Raw genomic sequence first — 25,649 nt, forward strand, 5'->3', positions numbered from 1 at the left:
CAAATAGAAACATTAGAAATGGTATTGAGCCTATAGAGTACAGCAATTTACGAATGTTTGCTCAGGCATTCACATAACAGTATTCCTCTTTTAAACCAACACATAATGTTACATTAGTATACAATAAATTGTCATGGTACAAAAAAATCTAGCAGTATAATATTCAGTACTGAAGTGGTGTCCAATGTTCCCTCTAAGCTGAGTTAGTGTGAGCTAGCTCACAATTTTTTAGCTTCCAGCTCACACATTTTTGTCTCAGTCCAGGAAAAATGGCCCTAGAGCAAACTAATTTCTGCAGTAGCTCGCAACTTTAATGTCAGTAGCTCACAACTTTAATGCCAGTAGCTCACAAAGTAGAATTTTTGCTCACAAGACTTTACAGCTTAGAGGGAACATTGGTGATGTCATCATTGTATTCTAAATATTAGTTGTGCATATTTTACTTTAATTTACCCATAATTAAATTAATTTTTCTCTTCATTTGTCAAAGCTCAAAAAAGCCCTGGACTACAAAGGAGAGAGATAGGTACTGTATATTAATATGTTAAATACTTATTGGATTATAGAGACTCTGAACTTGGAAATATATTTTTAACTAAGTAAATTTCTGCCTTTTGTTGCAGTTCATAGTCAGTCACCAACTGGATTAACAAGCATAGGAACTTCGGCACCCAGTACTTGTAGACCGGTAGGCACATTCATACTTTGTGGAATTGCTGACTTTCACCAAAGGCCTGGAAAAAAGAATGCCACTAAACTTATTGTTATCTTATTCTAAAGTATTTCAGTTTAGGAGATGCTAGTCAAAGAACCATTTGTGTACGTTTCCCTGTAAATTTCAGTGTGGTACAGTGTTTAAGAGTGGTAGGCTATGACTGGGAAAATCTGGGTTCAAATCTGCACTTCGTTACGATGCTTACTGCAATAACTTGGCACTCTCAGCTTAACCTACCCATCTCATAATAGGGTGACTGTTGTGATAAAATTGGTAAGAACCATATATGCTGCTGTGAACTCTTTGAAGAAACAGCAGAATAAAAATGTGTTAGATACAGACTTATAATGTCTGTTTTATAATTTGAACTCCAGTTTTCAAAATATTAAAAGGCAGGCAATTTGTGTTGATTGCTGTTACAAATATTTTTAATAATGCAGTTTGAGACATTTGCCCAGTGACTTATAAATGATTTTTAAAAAATAACCCTCTCTTTTTTTAATAGCTACCTACAATGAATATATTCAAAACCGTTAATATTGTTACATTAAAAGCATGTCCTAATATATGTTTCAGGATGTCCCTTCAGGTTGGGACAGGTTCTGCAATCTGTATACAGAAAGGATCTATGTATCACTGTTGTAACTATATACTAACCATGGTCAGCCAAATGTTTAGATACTTAAATCCAGTGACAGGAACTGTAAATCAGCAAGGCAGGTCTTTCGGCAAACCTGGAAAAGGCCTCAGGTTTGCAGGAAAATGTGAAGTTAAAAATAAAAATGGGGGGGGGGGGGGAGGTTGGTGGTTTAAAATCTAAAAATGATTTAATGTTATAGAATTCACCCTCCGAAACAGCCATTTTCTCCAGAGGGGCATATCTATTCAGTTGTAATTCTGAAATATCTTCAGGTCTCACCTGGAAATTGGAAACATTAGGCCTCTCAGCAGCCTCTGACTTGATACCACCTGACCTGGATGACTCAGCTAGGCCTGGCTGCTTGTTGCTGTTGAACAGCCTCCACCCTTTGAAAGCTAGTGTGTGTAGCTGTTAGAATTTGAGTTGAGTCTGGGATACCCAGGTTCAAATTCCCATCTTGCTGTGGAAGGTCACTGGGTGGTTTTGGACCAGTCACATACTTTCAGCCTAGCATACGTCTCAGGATTGTTTTGTAAATAAAAAGGAGACAAGGAAAAAATATAAGTTGCTTTAGTCACCACTGTGGAGAAAGGTAGGGTATAAGTGAAGTAAATAAAACATAAATATAACTGAAGATGGGAGTCAGATAAAAGTTAGGTTGGTGAATGGCTGAGGAGGAGAGGATATGGGGGTACCCAAGAGAAGGGGTAGAGGAGATACAGGGGAAAGAAGGTGCCACCCCACAAGTCCTACCATGCAAGTGGACCTGGTCCAGTGGCCAGCATTACACAATTGTGCCACAGTTTTACTAGGCAGAGGCTGCTGCGTGGGGGGGGGGGGGAGGTGAAGCTTAAAAAACAGAGGTAGATAAAGGTAGGTTGGATGTTGAGTGGACAAAAATTGGGTTATCAACTACAGGTTGGGAAATTTCCAGAAATTTCGGAGCTGGAGCCTGGGGAGAGTGAGGTTTGAGAAGGGGAGGGACCTCAGGGGTACACTGCTCTGTTAATATCCAAATGAGTCACCACCTTAGATTTGCTTTATATTGAACTGCACTGTGTTTTTAATGTTGATTTAACTTAATATTGTTGTACTTTCTTTTGTTGTAAGCAGCCCTGAATACTGCATGCACGGAAGGGCAGCATAAAAGTACAAATAATAAGTAAATAATGCCATAGACTCCATCTCCAAAGCAGTAATTTTCTCCAGGGTGAACCAGGGTTGCCAGCCTCCAAGTAGGCAATACAAAGAACAAACACTGTGATATACAAGCTATAATGTTTAGTAACTTTAGCAGTCATATAAATCTGTTGTATGTATTATATTATAAAGAAGTGCAACTTTACAAAGAGGGTTCGTCCACAACATTACAAGAAAGGTCAATCCCAATGAGCACCCAGATAGGTCGGACTGGAGATCAAGTAGGGGCTGGAGTTCACTCAGAACTTCTCTTCAGATGACAGAGATCAATTCCTTTGGAGAAAATGGCTGCTTTGGAGAGTGGCTTTATGACATTATACCCTGCTGAAGTTGCTTCCCTTCCCTCTCGGCTTTCCAAGGATCCACCCTCAAATCTTCAGGAATTTACCAACCTTCGATCTGGCAACGCTAAAGGAGAATTGGTCTCTGTAGTTGGGAGATCTGCTGTTATTCCAGGAGATGTCCAGGGCTCACCTGTAGGTTGGCAATCTTAGAAAGGGGAAGAGGCTATGGGAGCTTTCAGGAAAGAGAAAAAGGAAATTGTGGGGAGAGGAATGAGTTTCCTCCCATAAGTCCTTGTGGGTTCCTGCTTTTGTAGTCTAATATTGTGTCTGGCTCCTTGTTCTCTTCCAGGCACCGTTCAAAGTGCTAATCATAGTACCTACAAAGTTCTAATTGACTTAAGTCTAGCACAGTTCAGGGGTGGGCAGCCTTTCTGACCCAAGTGCCCCCCCCCCACAAAAAAGAATGAAACATCTACTTATAAAGATGCTGATATGCTAGCAAACCAGGAGGATTGTTGAACCCAAACAGACACACTTGGAACAAGCCTAGCATAGGCAACTTCACTGGGCTTCAGTTGATGACTTTGCAAATCTGGAAGACAGAGATGGGCATAAGCTGTACCTCGTTGCTTGGCTGTCTTGGTGCCTGGCCCAGGGTGCCCAATTAAAAGGGTCTAATGGCACTAGCACTGGTGCATGTTGTTATCTACTCCTACCTTAGATGCTGCTTCCATATATCTCTGCAATCTCTGAGATTGCCAGTGGACAGCTTCTTGATGGTATTTCTTCATCTGTTTATCAATGTAAGGACCAGACTAGACATGACAAAGACACCATATTTAATTATCTGTCTGTCATGTTCATGTGTAAAGCACAGGGTGTCAGTGTAGTTTTCCCATGAAAGGAAACATGTGGGTTAGAGTACTGTGGTCTTTACTCCAGTCACTTTTCTCTCAGGATAAATAGCAGATCATGGGGAGTAGGTAAGATACAACTTCCTTCACCCCATGCCTCACCCGCATACTGAAATTAAACATAGTTGCAGATGCAGATGCATCATACTGAAATTAAACATAGTTGCAGATGCATAGGAGAGATACATGAATAATGAACTTGACTGTTCTGTCAAACCTAGTTTGGCCTAAGGGATGAGTAGTTACTTCCTGCTATGGAACTCCATCATTGCTGACTTGCTCGAAACTCTTTGGAAGGGTGTTTAGCTGACATTTGGGAATTGGGAGTAAAACAGAAAAGAGAGGGGAGTCTCAAAATAATAAATGTACCTAATTTTAACTGTCTTTGCTATTGATGCCAGTTCCTAACCTTCCAACAGTTTTAAATGAAACTGTGTATGATCTTCAGAAAAGTGTTTCCTCTACATTACTTAATGCTTATAGTAAACTTAATATGGATCCATCTTTCAAGTTTACTTCTAGAAACTATTTCAGGTGATATAATTTTTACATTCTTATTAACGTAACCATCAAATAAAATGTGCTATATTCTACAAGCAGAACATTTTCAATAAAATATACTTTTTAAATGGTAGAATTCTACTGATTCCCTTGTATCACTGCCTTCTCCCAGCGGGTGAACACTTTTTTGTTTTGTCTGACATTCCCTGTTCATGTGCTTTGCTGATTGTTGTTTTTAATTGTTACTTATATTGTATGTTTATTTAAAGCTTTATTTTAATTGTCACCTTAGAGACCCTAAGATGGATGGAAAGGTGGCATAAAAATGTTTAAAATAAATAATAGCCAAGAAACTGCATGTGTAGTCTACAGGTGATCACTAAAGCTCCCAAGTTAACACCATAATTGAATTTCTGCTCTTGATCCATTTCAGACTATTCCTCCTCGAGCTGGAGTAATTAGTGCACCACTAAGCCATGCCCGTTCACCTGTGGAAAGACAAACACCTGAACTCCAACCCAAACCTGCAGAACCACAAAAAGGTATATGCTGTTCTTTTAAAAATATATCTGTGAAGTAGTTATATGCCATTAAAAGTCTAAATCTATATTTGCCAAATCTACTGAATTTTCTCTTTGCAATAAGGAGTTCTGAGATACTGCTGTATTTTGGTCATAATGACCTATGAAATCTCTAAATATTAGGAAACTGAGTCTCACATCCATTTTGAAGATGAGTAAACTCTCCATCATACCCCAGCAACAAAAACAGGTTGCTTATCTAACTGATGGTCAAGAACAACCTGAGCTGGAAGATCTTCTTCGTGGTCTCTGTGCAGTCCCACACAAGGGTTATCCGCCAGGATCGAACCCGACCTCAGAGAATTCAAAGCAATCTTGGAGCGTTAATTTTGGCGCGCACTTCCTCTCATCCTGGGGAGGAGGCATCCATTGCGCATGCCTAGACGAGAGGGAGGCGTTTCACCCATCCAATTTCTTCTTTACCGCCACCCGAGATACACCTACCTTGCTAAGTCTCCTCTATTCATCATGATCTTCATCCTTCTCCTGTACTATTTCCTCACCATTTTCCTCACCGTTTGTCTCTTTCTTCACCTCACTGGTATTGTAAAAAAAAAAAATACATTATCCCTCTCTTCTCTTTCGTCCTTCTCCTTCCCCTCCCCCCCCCTCCCCCGGACAGATGGAAGGAAAAGACAAAATCACTTTTAAAAAGTGTGTTCGGTGCCCCTCAAAAATCCCATCTACCGACAGACATTCTTTATGCCTTTTCTGTCTGGGTGAGGCTCATCTTACCAACACTTGCCTGCATTGCAGCCAGTTTGGGAAGCAAGTGAGAAAAAACCGCACGGCTAGACTAAGAAATCACTTGTTAGAGCCCTGCTATGTCCCATACTTTGAGATCCCAAACCTCCACATTCAGGTCACCTCCAACAATGTAGCCACTGTCTTCTACATCAATCAGCAGGGAGGCACAGCCTCTGTTCGACTATGCAAACGATGGCACTGGAGTATCACCCACGGCATTTTCCTGACAGTGGTGCATCTACCAGGAGCCCAAAACTTCCAAGCAGACACACTGAGTCGTCAGCTAGTCAACGACCATGAATGGGCCCTCAACCGTCATTACCTGCACGCAGGTTCCAGACCTTTGGAACTCCAACAGTAGATGTATTTGCATCTCCAGACAATGCACAGTGCCTGCGCTTTTACAAATGTTGACAGAACTTCATATCTTTGGACATGGGTTCACCCGTCTTTCAAAAGCATAATAAAAATTGACATTATGAACTAGATTAGTGACCTTATTAAATGCTTTTCATGAATACATATAATCTGTATAAAAAGAAAGTTATAGATCTTCTTCATGGTCTCTGTGCTTCACACTCATGGGATAGTGCGCCTGCGCCGATCCCCGAGTCGGTACCTGAAAAGCCCGGGATTTTTCTGCGCTCGGCGCCAATGGGCATGCGCAGGCGTCCCAGTGCGCATGCTCACCGGCGCCAGCGCGGGGATCCCGCCAGTTCCTTTCTGACCACTGCGCTGAGAGGTTTACCTTTCCTGTTCCCCGGTCGGTGAGAATCTTTGGCTCTGCCTTTTTTCTCTTACTTTTAGCCCGTTTGTTGTTTTCTTAGTGTAGATTGTTAGTTAGTTAGTTAGTGTTTTGTTTTTTTTTAAAAAAAAGTGTTTTTCCCTGTCTGTTTGGCGGATTACCCTTCGGGGTGTTCCATCCCCCTTTTCCCCCAGTTTTTTCCCTCAGACTACTCTGAGCGTTTTTTTCGTGACTACCTTCTATGGACAGTCGCTGGGGGTTTTTCAAGCACTGCCGTGCTTGTGGGAAAAAGATCGCCCCCCCAGACGTCCATTCCTTGTGTCTGCTATGCTTGGGAGAGGCGCATCGCGTGGAGGCTTGCCCGCACTGTCTTTGCTTCTCTAAGCAGACGAGAAAGAACCGTGCGGCTCGGCTATCGGCAACCTTGACCGAATCGGCGCTCCGCCCGCAGAGATCGATGGTGACCTCATCGACACCGAAGTCGGCGGACACCCCGGCACAGGAGCATGCATCGGTCGATGCTGCTCCGACCCTGACTCTGACTGAATTGCCAGAAGAGCGCGGCTCCACAAAGCGTCCCCGTGAGGATTCGGTGGACACGCCCGCTAAAAAGCGCCGAGAGGACTCGGGACCCGAGCTCCTAAGAAGGCAAAGTCGAAGGAAAAGCGGAAGCGACCCCGCACTCCTTCGCCTTCGGTCGATGCTTCGGCATCGGTGACCCTTGCACTGCCAAAGAAGATCTTGGCTTCCCCGCGCCGCAGCCCATCAACGCAACCACGTCAGTCGGCCTCGGAACAGGAGCGTGAGATCGACTTAACCCAGCGCTCATCGTCGTCGGGCTCACGTCGACGCACCGCGAGTCGACGTCGGAGGTGGAAGTTTCGGCACCGATCATCCCGCCTGTCCGGATGAGGTCCCAAGAGAGACAAGAGGTGGAAACCTTTCAGGCACCTCACCGCTTCCCGATACCACCATGGGAGCAGCGCAGGTGGCAACCTCCATATTCCCGGTACCAATCGTACCACTGGTACCCAGAGGACTTCCCAGAGTGGGAACAGGAGTCGGAGTTCTCCTCCATGTCGAGAGTCTCGCATCGATCCCGAAAGGCGTCGGCATCGGTGTCGATTCCCACGGAACGACGCATGGTCCCGCTCGAAGTCCATCGATGACCATCGCCATCGGTCCGGTCCCCTCCGAGGGAGTTGACGCCGATGCTATCGGAGCACTCCGCCCACCAGGAGTCTTCGTCGTCGGAATCGGATAGTGAAGCCCAGGACGTGGAACCTTCACCGGTCTCCCAGACGGCCGAGGATCTTCCGATTTCACCGTCGGAGGATCTGAAGTCATACGGGGACCTTGTGAGAAGGATTGCAGCCACTCTTAACTTGCCTGTGACCCAGCCAGAACCTATCGTGGACGACAATGTGTTCGATATAATGCAGAGAAACACATCCACTGCTGTTGCCCTACCAGTCACCAAGGTGATCCTCCAGGCAGTTAAGGAGCCCTGGAAGAGTCCATCGTCAACACTGGTCTCATCCAAACGGTTGGACCACATGTTTTAAATCGAATTGTATGAATTATTATGCTGTGAGCCGCCCTGAGACACTTCGGTGAGAAGGGCGGGATATAAGTCCACTAAATAAATAAATAAATAAATGTACAGGGTCCAGGAGACAGGAGCTGAGTTTCTTTTTACCCAACCGAGGCCAAACTCAGTGGTCGTCTCCTCATCCTCGAAGGCACGGAAGGTTCATTCCTCCCCACCGGATAAGGAAGGGAAGAAGATCGACGGAATGGGCCACAAGGTCTATTCAGCGGGGGCACTCGGTATCAAGGTATCTAACTATGCAGCTTTCATGGCTAGATACCAGTACGCCGTGTGGGAACAACTCTCCCCCTTCCTTTCCTCATTGAGTGAGGATAAGAAGGCTGCTGCAAAAAAACTGCAAAAGGAGGGTCTTGCTGTAGCCAGACAACAACTGGCTGCAGCAAAGCATATGGTGGAAGCTTCAGCCAAGGCCATCACCTCTGCCGTCTGCATCCCACGCCACTCCTGGCTTAGGTCGACGGCTTTACATCAGGACACTAGAACCTTTATAGAGGACTTGCCCTTTGAGGGTGATGGGCTCTTCAGCACCACAACAGACACGGCGCTGCAGGAGTTTGACAAAAGTGTCAAAACCTCACAAAACCTGGACGTCCAGACTACCCCTAAAGCTTCCAGGTCCAAACAATGGCCTAAGCCTTGGGCCAAGAAGCCCTATCAAAAATTCTCCCCTGAACAATGGCGTCCTCGTCCTTCACAGGCCGAAAGACCCTCCTACTCTGGCAACAACAGGAGTCGTTATGGGGCCCAACCAACGGGCAAGTCCAAGAGTGCCCGCCCCCAGAAGCAGGGGCTTTGACTTTCCTCCAGCACGCGTTATCGCCCCCACTGGTGTTACATCCATCCGCCTATGCCCTTTTCTGCCTGCCTGGGAGTTGATCTCCACAGACAGGTGGACTCTGTCCATCGTAAAAGAGGGCTACAAAATAGAGTTTGTTCAGACCCCGGATCAGTCCATGGTAGTTACCACTCCCCCCTCCCCACCTCTGCTGGCGGAGGTGAGCAACCTCCTACAGAAACAAGCCATAGAGGAAGTTCCTTTGGCGGCCAGGATGGGAGGCTTCTACTCTCGCTACTTCCTGGTTCCCAAAAGGGACGAGGGTTTGAGGCCTATCATGGACCTTCGGAATCTGAACAAATTTATTCTGTACCAGAAATTCAGAATGGCTACGCTGCAAACAATCCTACCTCTCATCAATCAGGGAGACTGGATGGCGACCCTGGACGTCAAGGATGCTTACTTCCATGTCAGCATTCACCCAGCATTCAGGCGTTTCCTAAGGTTTGCAGTGGGTGCTTGGCACTTCCAGTTCAGAGCCCTACTGTTCGGCCTGTCCACTGCTCCTTGGGTGTTCACGAAACTGATGAGCGTGGTGGCTGCCCACCTTCGTCTTCAGGGAGTAGTTGTCTTCCCATACATCGACGACTGGCTTCTTGTGGCGAAGTCGAGGGAGAGTTTAGCTACACATATTGCCATCACTCTGCGTCTCCTCGACACCCTGGGGCTGCAGGTCAATCTGGAGAAATCCCATCTCACTCCGTCAAGGACAGTGCAGTTCATAGGGGCTCTGCTGGACACAGATCAACACCGAGCATTTCTCCCTTCGCAGAGAGCAAAAGACATCATCAGTCTGGTGCAGCTTCTCCAAAGGCGGCAGTGGGGCACAGCCCAACATCTCCAGCGGATGCTGGGGTTGATGGCGGCGACGACAAGCGTGCTGCGTTTTGCAAGACTACGAATGAAAGGTCTTCAACTATGGTTCTTGCACCATTTTCGTCCTCTCATAGACTCACCTCGAAAGAGGTTCACCATCCCGCGTGCAGCTCTCCAATCCCTGCAATCGGAGAGCTGGGAGTCGGAGAGCAACATCTGCCAAGGGGCTCCCTTCCACCTTCCAACCCCTACTGTGACTATCACTACCGATGCTTCCCTGTGGGGGTGGGGGGCCCACCTGGAAGATCTCTGTGTGGGAGGTTAGTGGCCTCCGAGGCTGAGTCGGTGCCATATAAATTACTTGGAACTGCTGGCGGTTCACTTTGCCCTTCGCTCCTTCCGTCCACGAATAGCGGGGAAGACTGTGGCTCTGCTTATGGACAATACCACTGCCCTGTGTTATATCAACAGGCAGGGAGGGACAGTGTCTCGCCGGCTATGTGCGTTGGCGATGGATCGCTGGACGGAGTGCCTCCAGTTCGACATTTTTGTAAAGGCAACACATCTGCCGGGGGTCCTCAATATACAGGCGGACTCTCTCAGCAGGGGTGGAGCCTCTCCACACGAATGGGAACTGCAATGGCGTTTCCTAGAGCCTGTGTTCCAACTCTGGGGGTACCCACAACTGGATGTTTTCGCGACAGCCGAGAACAAGAAGTGCCCTTTGTTCTGTGCCGGGGGGGAGCGGATCCAGCCTTGTTGGGAGACGGACTCCTTCTTCCGTGGGGGGGCCGGTTCCTTTACATGTTCCCACCTCTACCTCTGCTGGCGAGGGTGGTCCACAACTAGTGCAGGAGAGGCCACGTTGCATCCTGGTGACCCCTTGGTGGCCCCGTCAGAGTTGGTTCTCGATCCTGCTCCAACGGTCGAGGGGGGTCTTCTACCAGTTTCCGGCGGAACCGGACCTGTTGTCGGCTCAGGGCGACACGTGCTCCACCACAACGTGCCGCATCTGAAACTGACAGCGTGGTTCATCGACCCCTAGGTTTTTCTACCAGGGTCCAGCAAGTCCTAAGCATTAGAAAGCCTTCCACCCGTGCCTCTTATGAGAGAAAGTGGAAGAAGTTTAGTAGCTTTGTGGCTGACTGTCCTGTGCCGCCTGACAGTGTCGTGCTCTCGGCAATTTTTGAATTTTTATTGGCGTTGGTGAATGAGGGGCTGGTATTCTCTTCCATCAAGGTCTACCTGGCAGCTATTTCTGCCTTCAATGGTTCAGTGGAGGGTTACTCTGTTTTTGCTCACCCTCATTCCAAAAGGTTCCTGAAGGGGTTGTTCCGGCTTCATCCGCCCTCTAGGTCCCCCCCACAGTTGTGGAACTTGACTCTGGTTCTGGACAAGTTGACTCGTCGTCCTTTTGAACCCATGGCAACGTGTTCCCTACAACTGTTGTCATGGAAGACTGCATTTTTATTTGCCATCACTTCAGCACGTCGTGTGGGGGAGCTCATGGCGATGCGTTGTGACTATCCTTACCTTGTTTTTCAAGAAGCTGGGGTTTCTCTAGCCCCAGACATCACTTTTCTTCCCAAGGTGGTTTCTCAATTCCATCTTAATTTAGAAGTTTGGTTACCTACGTTTTACCCTAGTCCTTCCTCGGATGAGGAACGTAGATTGCATGCGCTGGACGTTAAGCGTGCTCTACTGTTTTATTTAAATCGTTCACGGGGTTTTCGTAAAGACAAGCAGCTTTTTGTCTCTTATTCTGTCCCCAAGTTAGGGTCCAAGATTTCGTCTCAGAGACTTTTAAAGTGGCTTACTGAGACAATTAAACTTTGTTATTTGTTGGCAAAGAAGCCTTTACCTGGACCTGTTCGTGGACACTCCACTAGGGCGATGGCCACGTCGGTGGCATTCCTGAGAGGTGTGTCCCTTTCCGATGTCTGCAAGGCGGCTACCTGGTCTTCTCCGCATGCCTTCATGAAGCATTACGCGCTGGACGTGCATGCTCAGCAGAGGACTCGGTTGGGAACTGCGGTGCTGCAAGCTGTTTCTTCCGGTTGACCGTCTTCCCGCCTCCAGGTACGCTTTGCTTGCTAATCTCCCATGAGTGTGAAGCACAGAGACCACGAAGAAGATAGACAGGTTGCTTACCTGTAACTGTAGATCTTCGAGTGGTCATCTGTGCATTCACACTACCCGCCCTCCTTCCCCACTGCTGACGGTCTCCCTCCGGTAGGGGCTTCCAGCGGTCAGGAAGGAACTGGTGGGATCCCCGCGCTGGCGCCGGTGAGCATGCGCACTTGGACGCCTGCGCATGCCCATTGGCGCCGAGCGCGGAAAAATCCCGGGCTTTTCAGGTACCGACTCGGGGATCGGCGCAGGCGCACTATCCCATGAGTGTGAATGCACAGATGGCCACTCGAAGATCTACAGTTACAGGTAAGCAACCTGTCTTTATGGTACCCAGTGGTAAACCACCTGAGTGAGCAAAATGTTTTACCTAGAAATGCGATGTATCAAAACCTGATCTTTTTGGAATAATTGTTAGTTTAATTGTTGTTATAGTTTTGATGGGTTTTAATGAGCAATTTACCTTTACCTGTATATGCATCTTCTAATAAAAAATAAAGTTTGTGTTAAAAAAATGAATACATAAAATCTGTAAAAGATGCTTAACAAAGACTTGAATGTGTACCTAGTGTTTTATCATTCAGCATCATTAAAACCAGTGGAAAGATTACCACTGACTGTAGAAAATGTATTTATCAAGCACACACACTCCATACCTGTCCCTGTATGTATGGTACTGTGAGAATAAACTTTAAATTATTTTTAAAAATACTTCTTACATTACAGTACAGTGAGAATGTATGTATTCATGTATGTAGCCACGGGTTTTCTAGGCAAATCATACCACATCCACCTCCTTGCAGATGTCTTCTCATAGTATATGTTCAAAAAGGCAGAAGTTGCTGTTGCACATAATAGGCAATATAGAGGTTTCTGTTCCTTTTATACTTGTACCTGCTACTTCCATAATGTGCAAAGTATACCTAGTTAGAGATCCAAACAAATGTGAAATTAGGTCAGTGAGCCAAAGTTAGTGGTAGTTTTTTTCCCAATGCGATCATAGAATCACAGAGTTGGAAGAGGTCATACAGGCCATCTAGTCCAACCCCCTGCTCAATGCAGGATCTTTCTATGTTGGATAGCAACTGCTTATTAATCTTTCAAGAGGCACTTTTTCAAGAAAAAGTTCAGAATCCTATTGAGCTACAGAAATATTTTTAATAAGCTTAAACAGCTCCATGGACCTTGAGTCTTCTTTTTCTTCTCTATTTTGAAAATTAAGAGTGTATGACTTTCAGAGGGGTGCCTGTATAAGTCTCTTGCAGCAAAAATAAACAGGATGCTTGTGGTACCCTAAAGACCATTTTTTATTCTAGCATACACTTTTAACAACTAGTGCCTACCAGATACATCTGGTGAGCTCTAGTTCATGAAAGTTCATGTGGGTGGGGGCAGAAATTGCTAGTCTTGGGTTGCTTAAAGACTGCCATGTGTTAAGAGCATATGAAAATGCTTATAGCTTTATGTTTTGATTCTAAAAACCATACTTCACTCTTATCAAGATAATTGTACTTACAGTAACTTTAAAAAGTCCAATAACCTAACACGTTACATATATTTATAGGGTCCCCTGTGCTTCCTGAACCACTTAAGCCACAGACTGCAGTTCCTGTTCATCCCACCATTCAGCCACCTTCAGTCCTAAAGATGCAGGATCCTCTGATTCCTATGACAGCATCATCTCAAACAATTTCCCCCCAAAACCTGGAAGCACCACCACAACCTCCCCCTCGTAGCAGATCATCCCAAAATTTGCCTTCTGAACCCATTCCTTCACAGAAACAAGTAAGTATGCAGTGACTTATTGATACTGTGTTCTGGGGTTATTGTTCTATCACAGCTCATTCATAGCTTTTCTTGCTTGACAGCAAGCATAGGATTGATAACTACCAAGTCTCTTTGTGCATTTAATCTGTAGTATAGAGTTTTCAGAAACCATGCAGTAGAAAACAGATTGGACCTATTACACTGACTGATAAGGCAGGGCATTAGATTTGGGTTATAAATTTTAAAATGCCTACAAGCAGGAAAGGAGAGGAAAAACTTTCCATACTTGCTTTTTAGATTGAGGACTTGGACCACAATTGAGCTAGAGTGGACCACTTAAAGGTCCAAACAGCAAGATACCCAAATTTTGCAATATGGCCCCCTCCCCATGCTAGGCAGACCTAAAACATTACATGTATTTTTTCTGCTTGGGAACCTGTGACTTGACATATAAATCCTGTCCATGGGCTAGACAGGTCAGTTAGGAGCATGAACTTGATAACTGTCCTAGACATATTAACAGAAAACATAAGCCTGTCATAAAAATGATACGGAAGCATATTCTTCAGGTTAGGTCAGCCCCATTAATGGAACTTAAATATGCTAGTGCTGCCTTGCAAATCATTAAATGATACTGGAATTGCAGGAAACTATGGTAATGTGAATGTTTTCATTTTGAGGTGTCAACTAGTTTACTTGGCTGAAGTTGTATATTCAATTATTTTAAATGAGGCTAAGGTGTTTCCACAATCAGTAAACTATTACATCTTTTACCACCAAAATGAAAAGCAAGTATTTTAAAGAAAGACTATAACTTGTGTGCTATGGTATGACTTCAGGGGTACTTTTAAGACTGTTATATGAATACTTCCTTAGAGTTAAGTTCCACTGAGTTCAATGGGATTTTTTAAAAAAAGGTAAAGGTAGTCCCCTGTGCAAGCCCCAGTCGTTTCTGACTTGGGTGATGTCGCATGATGACATTTTCACAGCAAGACTTTTTTATGAGGTGGTTTGCCATTGCCTTCCCAGTCATTTATACTTTCCCCCCAGCAAGCTGGGTACTCATTTTACTGACCTCAGAAGGATGGAAGGCTGAGTCAACCTTGAGCCGGCTAGCTGAACCCAGCTTCCACCGGGATCAAACTCAGGTCTTGAGCAGACATCTCAGACTGCAGTACTGCAGTTTTACCACTGTGCACCACAGGGCTCTTCAATGGGATTTACTCCCAGGTAAATGTGTTTGAGGATCATGGCTTGCATTTCATTATACACAATTTCATAATATGCAAGAATAGTCATTTGAATAAATTGATTTAGAGCAAAGCTTACAAATTTTAAATTTGTATATTGAAAAAAGCCAATATAAAGTACATTTCCCATTTTAATTCCTCCCATATATGCCCGGAAGGTCGTTACGTTCGGCTTCCCAATATCTGTTGGCCATCCCCAGCCCAAGAGACACCCGCCTTGTCTCAACTAGGGCCAGGGCTTTTTCAATCCTGGGCCTGACCTGGTGGAATCAGCTCCCTACAGAGATCCAGTTTTGTCTGAGCTTGTCAGGGATTGGGAACTGAACAAGGTTGGGCACAACCATAAGAACACTGTCACACAGTGGCCAGAAAACCAGGTGCCATTAGGAGGTCCATCAGTGGGGCCCTCCTACTGTTGCCCCCCCCCCCAAAGCACCAAGAATACAGAGCATCACTGCCCCAGACAGAGAGTTCCATCAATACAATGGGGCAGTGATGCTCTATATTCTGTATTTGACTGGGAAACAACCAAGGAAGACTGAAGTTGCTATTTGGAGGAAGGCAATGGCAGACCACCTCTGCTTATCTCATCCTTGGAAGAGGTAGCCATGAATAAGTTGTGACTCAGCAGCCTGTTTGTCAGACCTTGGAATCTAAGCAGGGTCAGCCAGAGTTAGTATTTGGAGGAATGCAATGGCAAACCACCTCTGCTCCTCTTATTACTTTGAAAAACTCCAGTCCTTGGGTCACCATGAATTGGTTGTGGTTTAACAACACACAGTTATTATTTAGAACAAACAGCACATATTATTTGGTAGAATAATTACAATATTGATTTTTTAGCTTAATAGAATTTTTATACTACTTTGGGGTTCAAGAGATCTCATGCAACCAGTGTACTTTTTGCAACCCTCAGTTATGTTTAGAGATGGTGCGAATGTGAAACAAATGGATTTCTCTATTTTGACTATCTGTGCTTAGCTTAGAATTTAAGGATAGGGCTGTAGTCCTGTTCCCAGATTGTAGCAAGTGCCAGTGAATCTAGTAATATCTACTCCTAGGGTTGCCAGCTAATATAGAACAAAGAACTGGTAGTTAGGGCAAAACAGTTTTATCCTTTATATAAAAAAGCAAATTTGCATTTGATTTGACATAAACAACTAAATATTCCATTGGCAAACTGAACGCATTGTAGAGCTCATGTAGTTAAAAGGCGTAAGGTAGAAGAGAACAAGATCAAACAGGTGAGCCGAGTTGATACAGCAGGACAATTTCCTGGAACTTGGGTATAGGAATCTCACAATAATATATAAATATAACATAAATACACTTCTGCCATCCTATGCGTCTCCATAAAGATCCTTAGATCCAAGCCATTCAACGTCTATAGAGAAACAGGTCACAGGATCCTGTATCCTTCCGTTTCTGAGGATCAGAATCTCTGCACTCCCAAATTTTTGTCTGGCAGTGCCTCCCAGTTCCTTACTCCCAGTTTTAGCCCTTTGTTGCTACTGTGACCACCCTCTGAGTAGCATTCACTTCCTCACTCTGGACTAGTTGCCACAGAAACAAATACAGAACAGTTATGTGATTCAGGATGGTCCAAAGTTGTTTTGGAGTACAACTTCCCCCCTTCCTTTTGCATGTGCTTTTGTCCTAGTGGCACCCCACTTTGGAGCATTTAACAGAAGAACTGGGGTTTGGACCAGGAAACAACATAGATCCACTTGGAGAGTAGAGTCCTCTGAATGTGGGGGTGTATATGTGGTGGTCCAAACCTTTTTTTGAATTTTTAAATTATCCTCAATATTTGTGATTGGATTTACAAATAAGGAACTGGGAACTAGTTTCAGCCTTGTTAGGAAAGACAATTCAAAAACTACTGCATTAGTTGTTGCAGTCACTAGTAATTTATTAGTATGTAAAACTGAGTCATTTTTACCAGCCCTAGCATTAGTAATTGTTTTTTCTTCATAGTCTGTGTGCATCATGGATATGAGATTTGTCTTTGAATTCTGAATCATATAACAATGCTTCTGGTTCCTTTTTTGCAATCTGTTTTTTTTTTAATTAAAACAATTTTATTGGTAACATATGGTAATAAATCTTATGGTAATATATCTTACATCTTTAAAAACTTCTTTTATCTATCCCATATATTACTTTCTACCCACCCCTCCCCCCGTTACTTGACCCCCGCCAGTGTTATTTACTTAAAAAGCAAATATTTAAAGATACTCTTAACTATTAAAACAAAAATTTATATTCTTCTTCTTTTTAAAACTTAATCATTATCAAAAATTGTCCAATGTCCTTTTATTTTCCACTCTTTTTCTACATATCTTCTAAACTTTTTCCACTCTGTCTTAAAAACTTCCAAATCATAGTCTCTTAATATTCTTGTTAATTTGTCCATTTCACTCCATGTCATAACTTTTATAATCCAATCCCATTTCTCTGGTATTTTTTCTTGCTTCCACAACTGCGCATACAATATCCTAGCAGCTGAGAACAAGTACCAGATTAAAGTTCTATCTTCTTTTGGAAATTTTTCCATTTGTAATCCCAACAAAAAAGTCTCTGCAACTTTATTAAACTCATATCCCAAGATCTTAGAAATCTCTTGCTGAATCATCTACCAAAACATTTTAGCTCTTTCACAAGTCCACCACATATGGTAGAAAGAACCTTCATGCTTTTTATATTTCCAACATCTGTCTGGCATCTTGTTATTCATCTTTGCCAATTTTTTAGGAGTCATATACCATCTATACATCATCTTAAAACAGTTTTCTTTAATACTTTGACATGTTGAAAGTTTCATAGAGTTCTTCCACAAATATTCCCAAGTTTCCATCTGTATTTCTTTATTTACATTAATTGCCCATTTAATCATTTGAGATTTCACTACTTCATCCTCTGTAGACCATTGTAGAAGTAATTTATATACTTTTGAAATTAATTTATCATTGTCTCCAAGCAGAACTTTTTCCATTTCTGTTTGCTCTTTCCTTATTCCTTCAGTTTTAATATCATTCTCCACCAAGCTCTTTATTTGTTGCATTTGAAACCAATCATATTTATGATTAATCTCTTCAGCAGTTTTCAGTTCTATTTTGCCACTTTGTATTTTTAATAATCGATTATACGACAACCACTTTTCTTCGCCTATCTCAGCCATTATTTTTATTACTTCAGCTGGCACTATCCATAACGGTCTTCTCTCATCTCCATATTTCTTGTATTTCATCCATGTATTTAACAAATTATTTCTTATATAATGGTGAGACAAAAAAACCGTCCATCTTCTTTTTTCCATAATACAAATATGCGTGCCAGCCAAATTTATTTCCGTGACCTTCCAGCACTAGAATTTTTTTTATTTAACAACGTTATCCATTCTTTCATCCACACTAAACAAACTGCTTCCTGATATAATTTTAAATTCGGTAGTTGAAACCCACCTCTCTCTTTTACATCTGTCAAAATTTTCATTTTAATCCTTGATTTCTTCCCAGCCCACACAAATTCTGAGATTTTCCTTTGCCATTTATCAAATTGTTTGCCATCCTTCACAATAGGAATAGTTTGAAACAAATACATTATTCTTTGTAAGATATTCATTTTAATTGCAGCTATTCTACCCAACAATGAAAAATTAAGCTTGTTCCATTTTAGCATGTCTTCATCCATTTTACGTCATAACTTCTCATAATTATTTTTAAACAGATCAATATTCTTCATTGTTATCTCCACCCCTAGGTACTTTACCTTGGAAGTGACTTCTCAGCCCGTTAGTCTCTGTAATTCTTGTTGCTTGTTCATCTGCATATTTTTACACAGAATTTTTGATTTTTCTCTATTAATACAAAGTTTCGCCAACTTCCCATATTCTTGTATTTTAGCTAACAGCAAAGGTGTAACTTGTATGGGGTTTTCGTTTATAAGCATTATATCATCAGCAAAAGCTCTGTATTTGTAAGTAAATCCTTTTATTCTTAAACCTTCTATAGCTTTTTCTTCTTGGATCTGCATCAATAATATTTCAAGAGTCATTATAAACAACAGTGGTGAAAGCGGACAGCCTTGTCTAGTACCTTTGCTAATTTTCATATCTTCTGTAAGATCTGCATTTATACACAACCTTGCACTTTGTTCAGAGTATATTGCTTTTATCATTCTTATAAAACTTTCTCCCAGCTCCATTTTTTTCATTACTGCAAACATAAAATCCCAATTTAAATTGTTAAATGCTTTCTCTGCATCTGCAAAGAATAAATGCTACTTCTTTTTCTGGATGTCTTTCATAATATTCTCCAATATTTACAACAGTTCTAATATTGTCTCTTATTTGTCTTTTGGGAAGAAACCCTGCTTGATCTTCCTTTATAAAATTTATGAAATATTGTTTAAGCCGCTCTGCCAAGATTTTTGTAAATATTTTATAGTCATTATTTAATAGCGAAATTGGCCTATAATTTGTTACATTCATGACATCTCTATCATCTTCTTCGTGGTCTCTGTGCATCACACTGACGGGATATAGGCGCCCGTGCCGATCACGATCGGTATTCTTGAAAGTTGCGGATTTCCGTGCCCCAGGCCCAGTGCGCATGCGCAGAAGCCCCACCACGCATGCCCACTGGGAGGGGAGTGGACATCCCGCCAGTTCTCTTCTGACCGCCACTTGGATCAGTCGATCATTCGCTACGGTCGGTAGAATTTTTTTCTTGTTAGTTGCGAATTGGATTTCAGAACATAGAGACTTTATATCTATACTTTTCTTAATTCTCGGGCGAGAGGGAAGGCGGAAAGGTCCTTCTGTTTTTCTTCAGTTGTTTTTTCCCTTTCCCGCCTTTCCCCCTCGCATGGAAAAGCGTTGGGGATTTTTCAAGAGGTGTGCAAAGTGCGGGAGCAAAATCACCCCTCCTGACGGACACGCTCTTTGCCTACTCTGCTTAGGAGAGTCTCATATACCTGACTCGTGCGCACACTGTGCAAAATTTTCGAGGGAGACCAAAAAGAACCGGGCAGCCCAACTAGCAGCAGCGCTAATGGAGCGAGCGTTGTCTCCCAAGAAAACATCGACGGCAGGCCACAAGCTGTCGACATCGGAGTCGGTCGATACCGACAGACCCCCTATCGACACCGATCGCCCCACGAAAGGAACGGGCTCGGCATCTAAGTCGGACTCCTCCACTCCTGCAAAAAGGCCAAGGGAGGAGAAGGGAGCACATCCGGAAGCGAAGAAGAAGAAGAAAGCAGACAAGCTCAAACACAGGGCTGGCGCATCTTCCTCTCCCACTTCGCCATCGGAATCGGTGGCAGCGGTACCACCGCTGAAGCTCTTCGCTTCGCCACGCTGCCAATGCTGGCTTCCATGTCAACCCAGATCGCCATCTCATCAGACTCCGATCGCGATCTGGAGCTAACGCAACACTCGGGGGCGGAAAACAGTCCACCCGAAATTCACACTGTAGAAGAAACCCTTTGATCCCCTACCCCCCTTCGAGATCGATTGGTTAGCCCTCATCAGGGCCGATCCCGCAGCCCGCCTAGAGGACGCTCTTCCACGCCTCGGCACCGATCCAGAAGCCTCAGGCGCGATCACTCCAGGAGCACACAGAGAGATCGATCCAAGAGCCCTCAACACCGATCTCAGGAATCGGAGGAAGAGAGGTCCCCGCGCAGAGACCGCTCCCCTCCCCGGAGGCCACCACCACCGCCGATACCCTGGGACCAGCGTCAATGGCAGTACCTGTACGGGTCATACCCGATGCCTTCAATGTTCTATTCCCGATATTTCACAATTCCCAAGACAGATGGGGGTCTTCGACCCATTATGGACCTACGGGGCCTAAATCTCTTCATTCCACACCACAAATTCAGAATGACCTCCCTGCCAAACATCCTGCCTCTTCTCAATCAAGGAGATTGGATGGCCACCCTGGACCGGCAGGATGCTTACTTTCATATCACCATACACCCAGCACACAGGGAGTTCCTCAGGTTCACCATAGGAAAGACTCACTATCAGTACAAAGCTCTGCCCTTCGGCCTCTCCACAGCACCGAGGGTCTTCCCAAAGACAATGGTAGTGGTAGCAGCTCATCTGAGACTACAGGGAATCACAGTGTTCCCATATATAGACGACTGGCTCCTGGTAGCAGAGTCGGAATCTCTCCTGTTACAGCAGATAGACACCACTTTGGCTCTCTTACGAGAACTGGGACTGCAGGTCAACAAAAAGAAATCCTCCCTTCAACCCTCACAGAGGGTACAGTTCATAGGAGCCATCCTGGACTCACGAGCTTGCAGGGCATTCCTACCAGTCAAGAGGGCAGAGGACATCATTTCCCTGGTACAGGTTTTCCTTCACAACTCAACGGTCACAGCGCTACAGATCCAATGCCTTCTGGGCCTAATGGCATCTACCACAGCAGTCCTACTGTTCGCCAGATTTCACATGCGAATACTACAACTGTGGTTCTTCAAGACTTTCAGATGCCAGACGGACCTCCCGTCTCGCAGGTTGACTGTTCCACAACCAGTCTTGTCCTCCCTGTACTGGTGGCAAGAGAGAGAGAACCTCCTTCAAGGAGCTCCATTCCACAGACAAACCCCGACTCTGTCCATAACATCGGACGCGTCCCTATGGGGTTGGGAAGCGCACGTAAACAGCCTGTGTGTGGGAGGACGGTGACCTCAATGCCACCTGCGTTACCACATAAACTTTCTGGAGTTATTGGCGATCCATCATGCCATTCTCTCTTTCCGCCCATTGATTGCAGACAAAACAGTAGCGATCCTAACGGACAACACAACCGCATTAGCCTACATAAACAGGCAGGGCAGCACAATGACAAGGAAATTGTGTCTGTTAGCACTGAGAGTATGGGAAATCTGCAGGGAAACACAACCCTAATAGCCACTCACCTTCCAGGCAATCTGAACGCCTGTGCTGACTATCTCAGTCGAGGGGGTGCCACGCTCCACGAGTGGGAGCTCAACTGGGATTTTCTTCAACCTGTGTTCCAGAAATGGGGCACACCAGAGGTGGATGTCTTCGCCACACGCAGCAGCTCGAAGTGCGAGAAATTCTGCTGCAGGGGAGGAGTAGATCCCCTGTCATTGGGGGACGGACTGCTACTTCCATGGTCACACAGACACGTGTATCTGTTTCCACCAATTCCACTAATCACCAGAGTGGTTCACAAAATTTACAGCGAGCACTCCAGAGGGATCCTCATTACCCCATGGTGGTCCAGACAACAGTGGTTCTCCCCAGTTTTAAGACTGTCACAGGGAACATTCCATCAGTTCCCCATGGTTCCGGACCTTCTACTGTCTCACCAAGGGCAAGTGATTCACCATGACGTACCGCACCTGAAACTAACGGCGTGGAGGTTGGTGTGAGGATGCTGTCGGCAAGGGCATTACATGTCATCCTCAACAGTAGGAAACCATCCACTAGGAAGTCTTACGAATACAAGTGGTTGAGATTCGTCCACTTTGCCTCAGGAGCCTCGATGGAGCCTAGAACAGCGGGCCTTCCAATGATCCTGGATTTTCTACTCTCCCTATTAGACAAGGGTTTAGCGGTGTCTTCAATAAGGGTGTACTTAGCAGCCATCTCAGCCAACCATGCACAACTCGACGGTTATTCGGTTTTCACACACCCTGATACTAAAAGATTCCTGTGAGGTCTTATGAAGCTTTATCCGTCAACCCGGCCCCCACGTGGGACCTGCCAGGGGTTTTGCAAGCTTTAGCAGGAATACCCTTCGAGCCTATGGCAACATGTTCCCTTCAGTTATTGTCCTGGAAGACAGCCTTCTTGGTTGCTATTACCTCCGCACGCAGGGTGGGTGAACTGGCAGCGTTACGCTGTGACGACCCATATCTGAGATTCAGCACCGAGGGGGTTTGGCTACGTCCTGACGTCACTTTCCTCCCAAAAGTGATCTCCTCGTTCCATTTGAACTCGGAAATATGCTTACCTGTGTACTTCCTCAATCCACGTACAGAAGGGGAGCGGAAGCTTCATGCCCTGGTTATTAAGAGAGCACTTTCGTTCTACCTACATCGGGTAGGACCGGGTCGTAAGGACCCCAGACTCTTTGTCTCATATGCTCCAGCTTCACAGGGCATTAGTTTCATCCCAGCGAATTTCTAAGTGGATTACAGAGACTATAAGACTGTGCTATTTGTTAAATAAGAGACCCCTTCCTGGACCTATTAGAGCCCACTCAACCAGGGCCATGGCCACCTCTGCAGCTTTCATGAAGGGGGTGCCGTTGAGAGACATTTGCGAAGCTACCACGTGGTCCTCCCCACATACCTTTGTGAGACATTATGCGTTGGACCTTCATTGGCATAGACGTTCGTCAGTGGGCCGTGCTGTTCTCTAGGAGCTTCCCTGCTGATGGACCGTTGCACCCTCCTCCAAGTAGGATATTGGCTTGCTAGTCTCCCATCAGTGTGATGCACAGAGACCACGAAGAAGATAAACATGTTCCCTACCTGTAACTGATGATCTTCGAGTGGTCATCTGTGCAGTCACACTACCCGCCCTCCTTCCCCTCTGCTGCCGGTCCATCTTGGAAGGGCTTACGCAGCGGTCAGAAGGAACTGGCGGGATGTCCGCTCCGGTCCCAATGGGCATGCGCAGTGGGGCTTCTGCGCATGCACACTGGGCCTGGGGCACGGAAATCCGCAGCTTTCAAGAATACCGATCGTGATCGGCGCGGGCGCCTATATCCCGTCAGTGTGACTGCACAGATGACCACTCGAAGATCATCAGTTACAGGTAGGAAACCTGTTTTTCCTTAGGTATCAAAGAAATAACAGCTTCTTTCCATGTGTTTGGTACATTCCCTTTTATTCTTATTGTATTTATCAACTTCTGCAGTCTTGGTATTAATTCATCTTTAAAGGTTTTAAAATATTTAGCTGTATATCCATCAAGCCCAGGTGCTTTTCCATTTTCCATTGCGTTAATTGCTGCTTCAGTTTCTATTTTTTCAATTGGATCATGTTAGAGACAATTTGGCTGCCTCCCCTGGCCCCTCCAGGAGATGCAAAGAAAAAGAGCTGTCAGTCGGGAGTCTCCTTTCAAGTATACAACTTTATTGATATCAAGAAAGAGGGGAGTCGCTTTTCAACGAGCTCCCTGATTAGTTCCATACATGCCATTTTATCCTTTACTCCCGGCCGATGAGTCCCTCCTCCTTTCCCCATAGGCTGAGGTACTTAGAGGGTACAGGCTACCCGGCACGCCTACTTCACCCCCTCCTTGATATGTACCCCTCCCGTTACATACATTGCATGTGCATTTAAATTTACCTTTCCCCGAGGTGGGGTGTGTCAGTTAATATTCATTACTTGATTACGCCTGCGTACTTGCTGCTTATTAATCTCGATTGCTATTAATCTTTACTGTTGCCATGGCTTGTTCAGCCGTGTTATTTCTTTTCGGTTTCTGCGTTTTAACAATGGCTACTACCCCTGTGCTATGGTTACTAAATGTTTGTACCCGGTTCTGCTCCTTGCACCTTAACAATCACTAAGACATTACATTTGGTTCCTCCTGTTTCAGCTCATTTCATTATTTCACTCCTCTCAATCCCTACTCTTTTTGTTTTTACCTGAGCTGAAACATTCTCAGACTTTGCAACCATCAGCTGAGCTTGTCCCTTCTTGGTATGCTTCTTTATTGCTGACTTGCAAGCACTGCTACACACCGGTAAGCAGTGGAGACAACAACAACAGATGATGCTGATTACTACTATGATCATACCGATCTGCAATATGCTCTTGAGCCACCCCCAGCCTGGTAACCAGGAGGTAAGCCAGTTCCAGGGACTTTGTATTCCTTCATAGTTTTCCTTTTAAGTAGTTTGCATTTCTTGTAGGTGCATTTCTATGCTTTTGTTTAAATCATGAAACTGCACATGACATTGTGTTCCTATCACCTTACAGAATCCTCCTTGCTGTGCTAACAAATAGTCTAGGGCCATCCGATGTTGTAGCTGGATTTGATTAATTCTTCTATCTCAGTTTGCAATTCTCTGATGACCTTCCTTGTTGCATTCACCGTTCTCTCTAGTCTACAGGTCAGACCTATTATGCTTTTACGATTTTCTTGTGCCACTATTCCTGGATAGGCTCCTAATGTTAAAAGACCTGTTATTAATCCTCCCCCTATGCGGCTGCCTGCATCATCTGAGAGCTGATGGCCCACAATTACTTCATCTTTGCAATTTGTTCTTAACTGTCCGTCTCTGGGACCGAGGTGATCTTCCCTTTTTACCCGGGAATGCTTGGGCAACACCTGCACCGGGAATGTTAAGAATCCTATCCCAACACATGCCCCTCTCCTGTACCCAGGATGATAATTAGTGGCCCACTTATCAAAGAAAAACCACAGGTTGGGATCTTTTATTTTCATCCCTGAACATATACTGCCTTTACCTGAAATCAGCCTGGAACATTGGTATGTCAGGAAAAATATCTCCCAAAGTTGTCTTGCCCCACAGGAGAGTTTTGTTCCCCCATGTATGATTTCCTGGTTTTGACAACCAGAAGTAGTCTGTGCAAGCGCTGTAGTTACTCAGCTTGCTCATTCTTTCTTGTGCCTGGTTGAAGCCTGGCACTATAGAGTTCCATACCCCACTATGAACGCAACAGAAACATAAGCCTGGGGTCAACTTGCTGTATCTAAACCACCTTAATCCGGTTTTTCCTATATTTGAAGGGGAGACAAACAATATTTCGCGTTCTGATCGTTGAGATAATGCTTGTAAGGACCCTACTACTAATGGGGGGTTCACTTATTAGTCCAAGTAGCAGACTCAGCGTTGCTACTGATGTGGGATGCTCATAAATTAATCTAGAGCTTTTCCCATGTTGC

At 44.7% G+C, this 25,649-nt stretch overlaps 1 protein-coding gene across 9 annotated transcripts in view; it reads left to right on the forward strand.

The window, feature by feature from the left end:
* The window catches only part of SYNJ1 (synaptojanin 1), a 125,774-nt gene that overhangs the window by 77,191 nt on the left and 22,934 nt on the right, over positions 1-25,649 (forward strand). For 7 of the 9 annotated variants that reach the window (XM_060234328.1, XM_060234327.1, XM_060234333.1 and 4 more), the window contains 4 exons: positions 491-526; positions 624-688; positions 4,688-4,796; positions 13,285-13,505. In XM_060234328.1, coding sequence (XP_060090311.1) covers positions 491-526; positions 624-688; positions 4,688-4,796; positions 13,285-13,505 — 431 coding nt within the window. The remainder of the gene's footprint in view (positions 1-490; positions 527-623; positions 689-4,687; positions 4,797-13,284; positions 13,506-25,649) is intronic. The other 2 variants (XM_060234332.1, XM_060234335.1) reach the window with 1 other exon arrangement.

The sequence above is a fragment of the Heteronotia binoei genome, chromosome 3 (genome assembly GCF_032191835.1).
Source record: "Heteronotia binoei isolate CCM8104 ecotype False Entrance Well chromosome 3, APGP_CSIRO_Hbin_v1, whole genome shotgun sequence".
Classification (NCBI taxonomy): domain Eukaryota; kingdom Metazoa; phylum Chordata; class Lepidosauria; order Squamata; family Gekkonidae; genus Heteronotia; species Heteronotia binoei.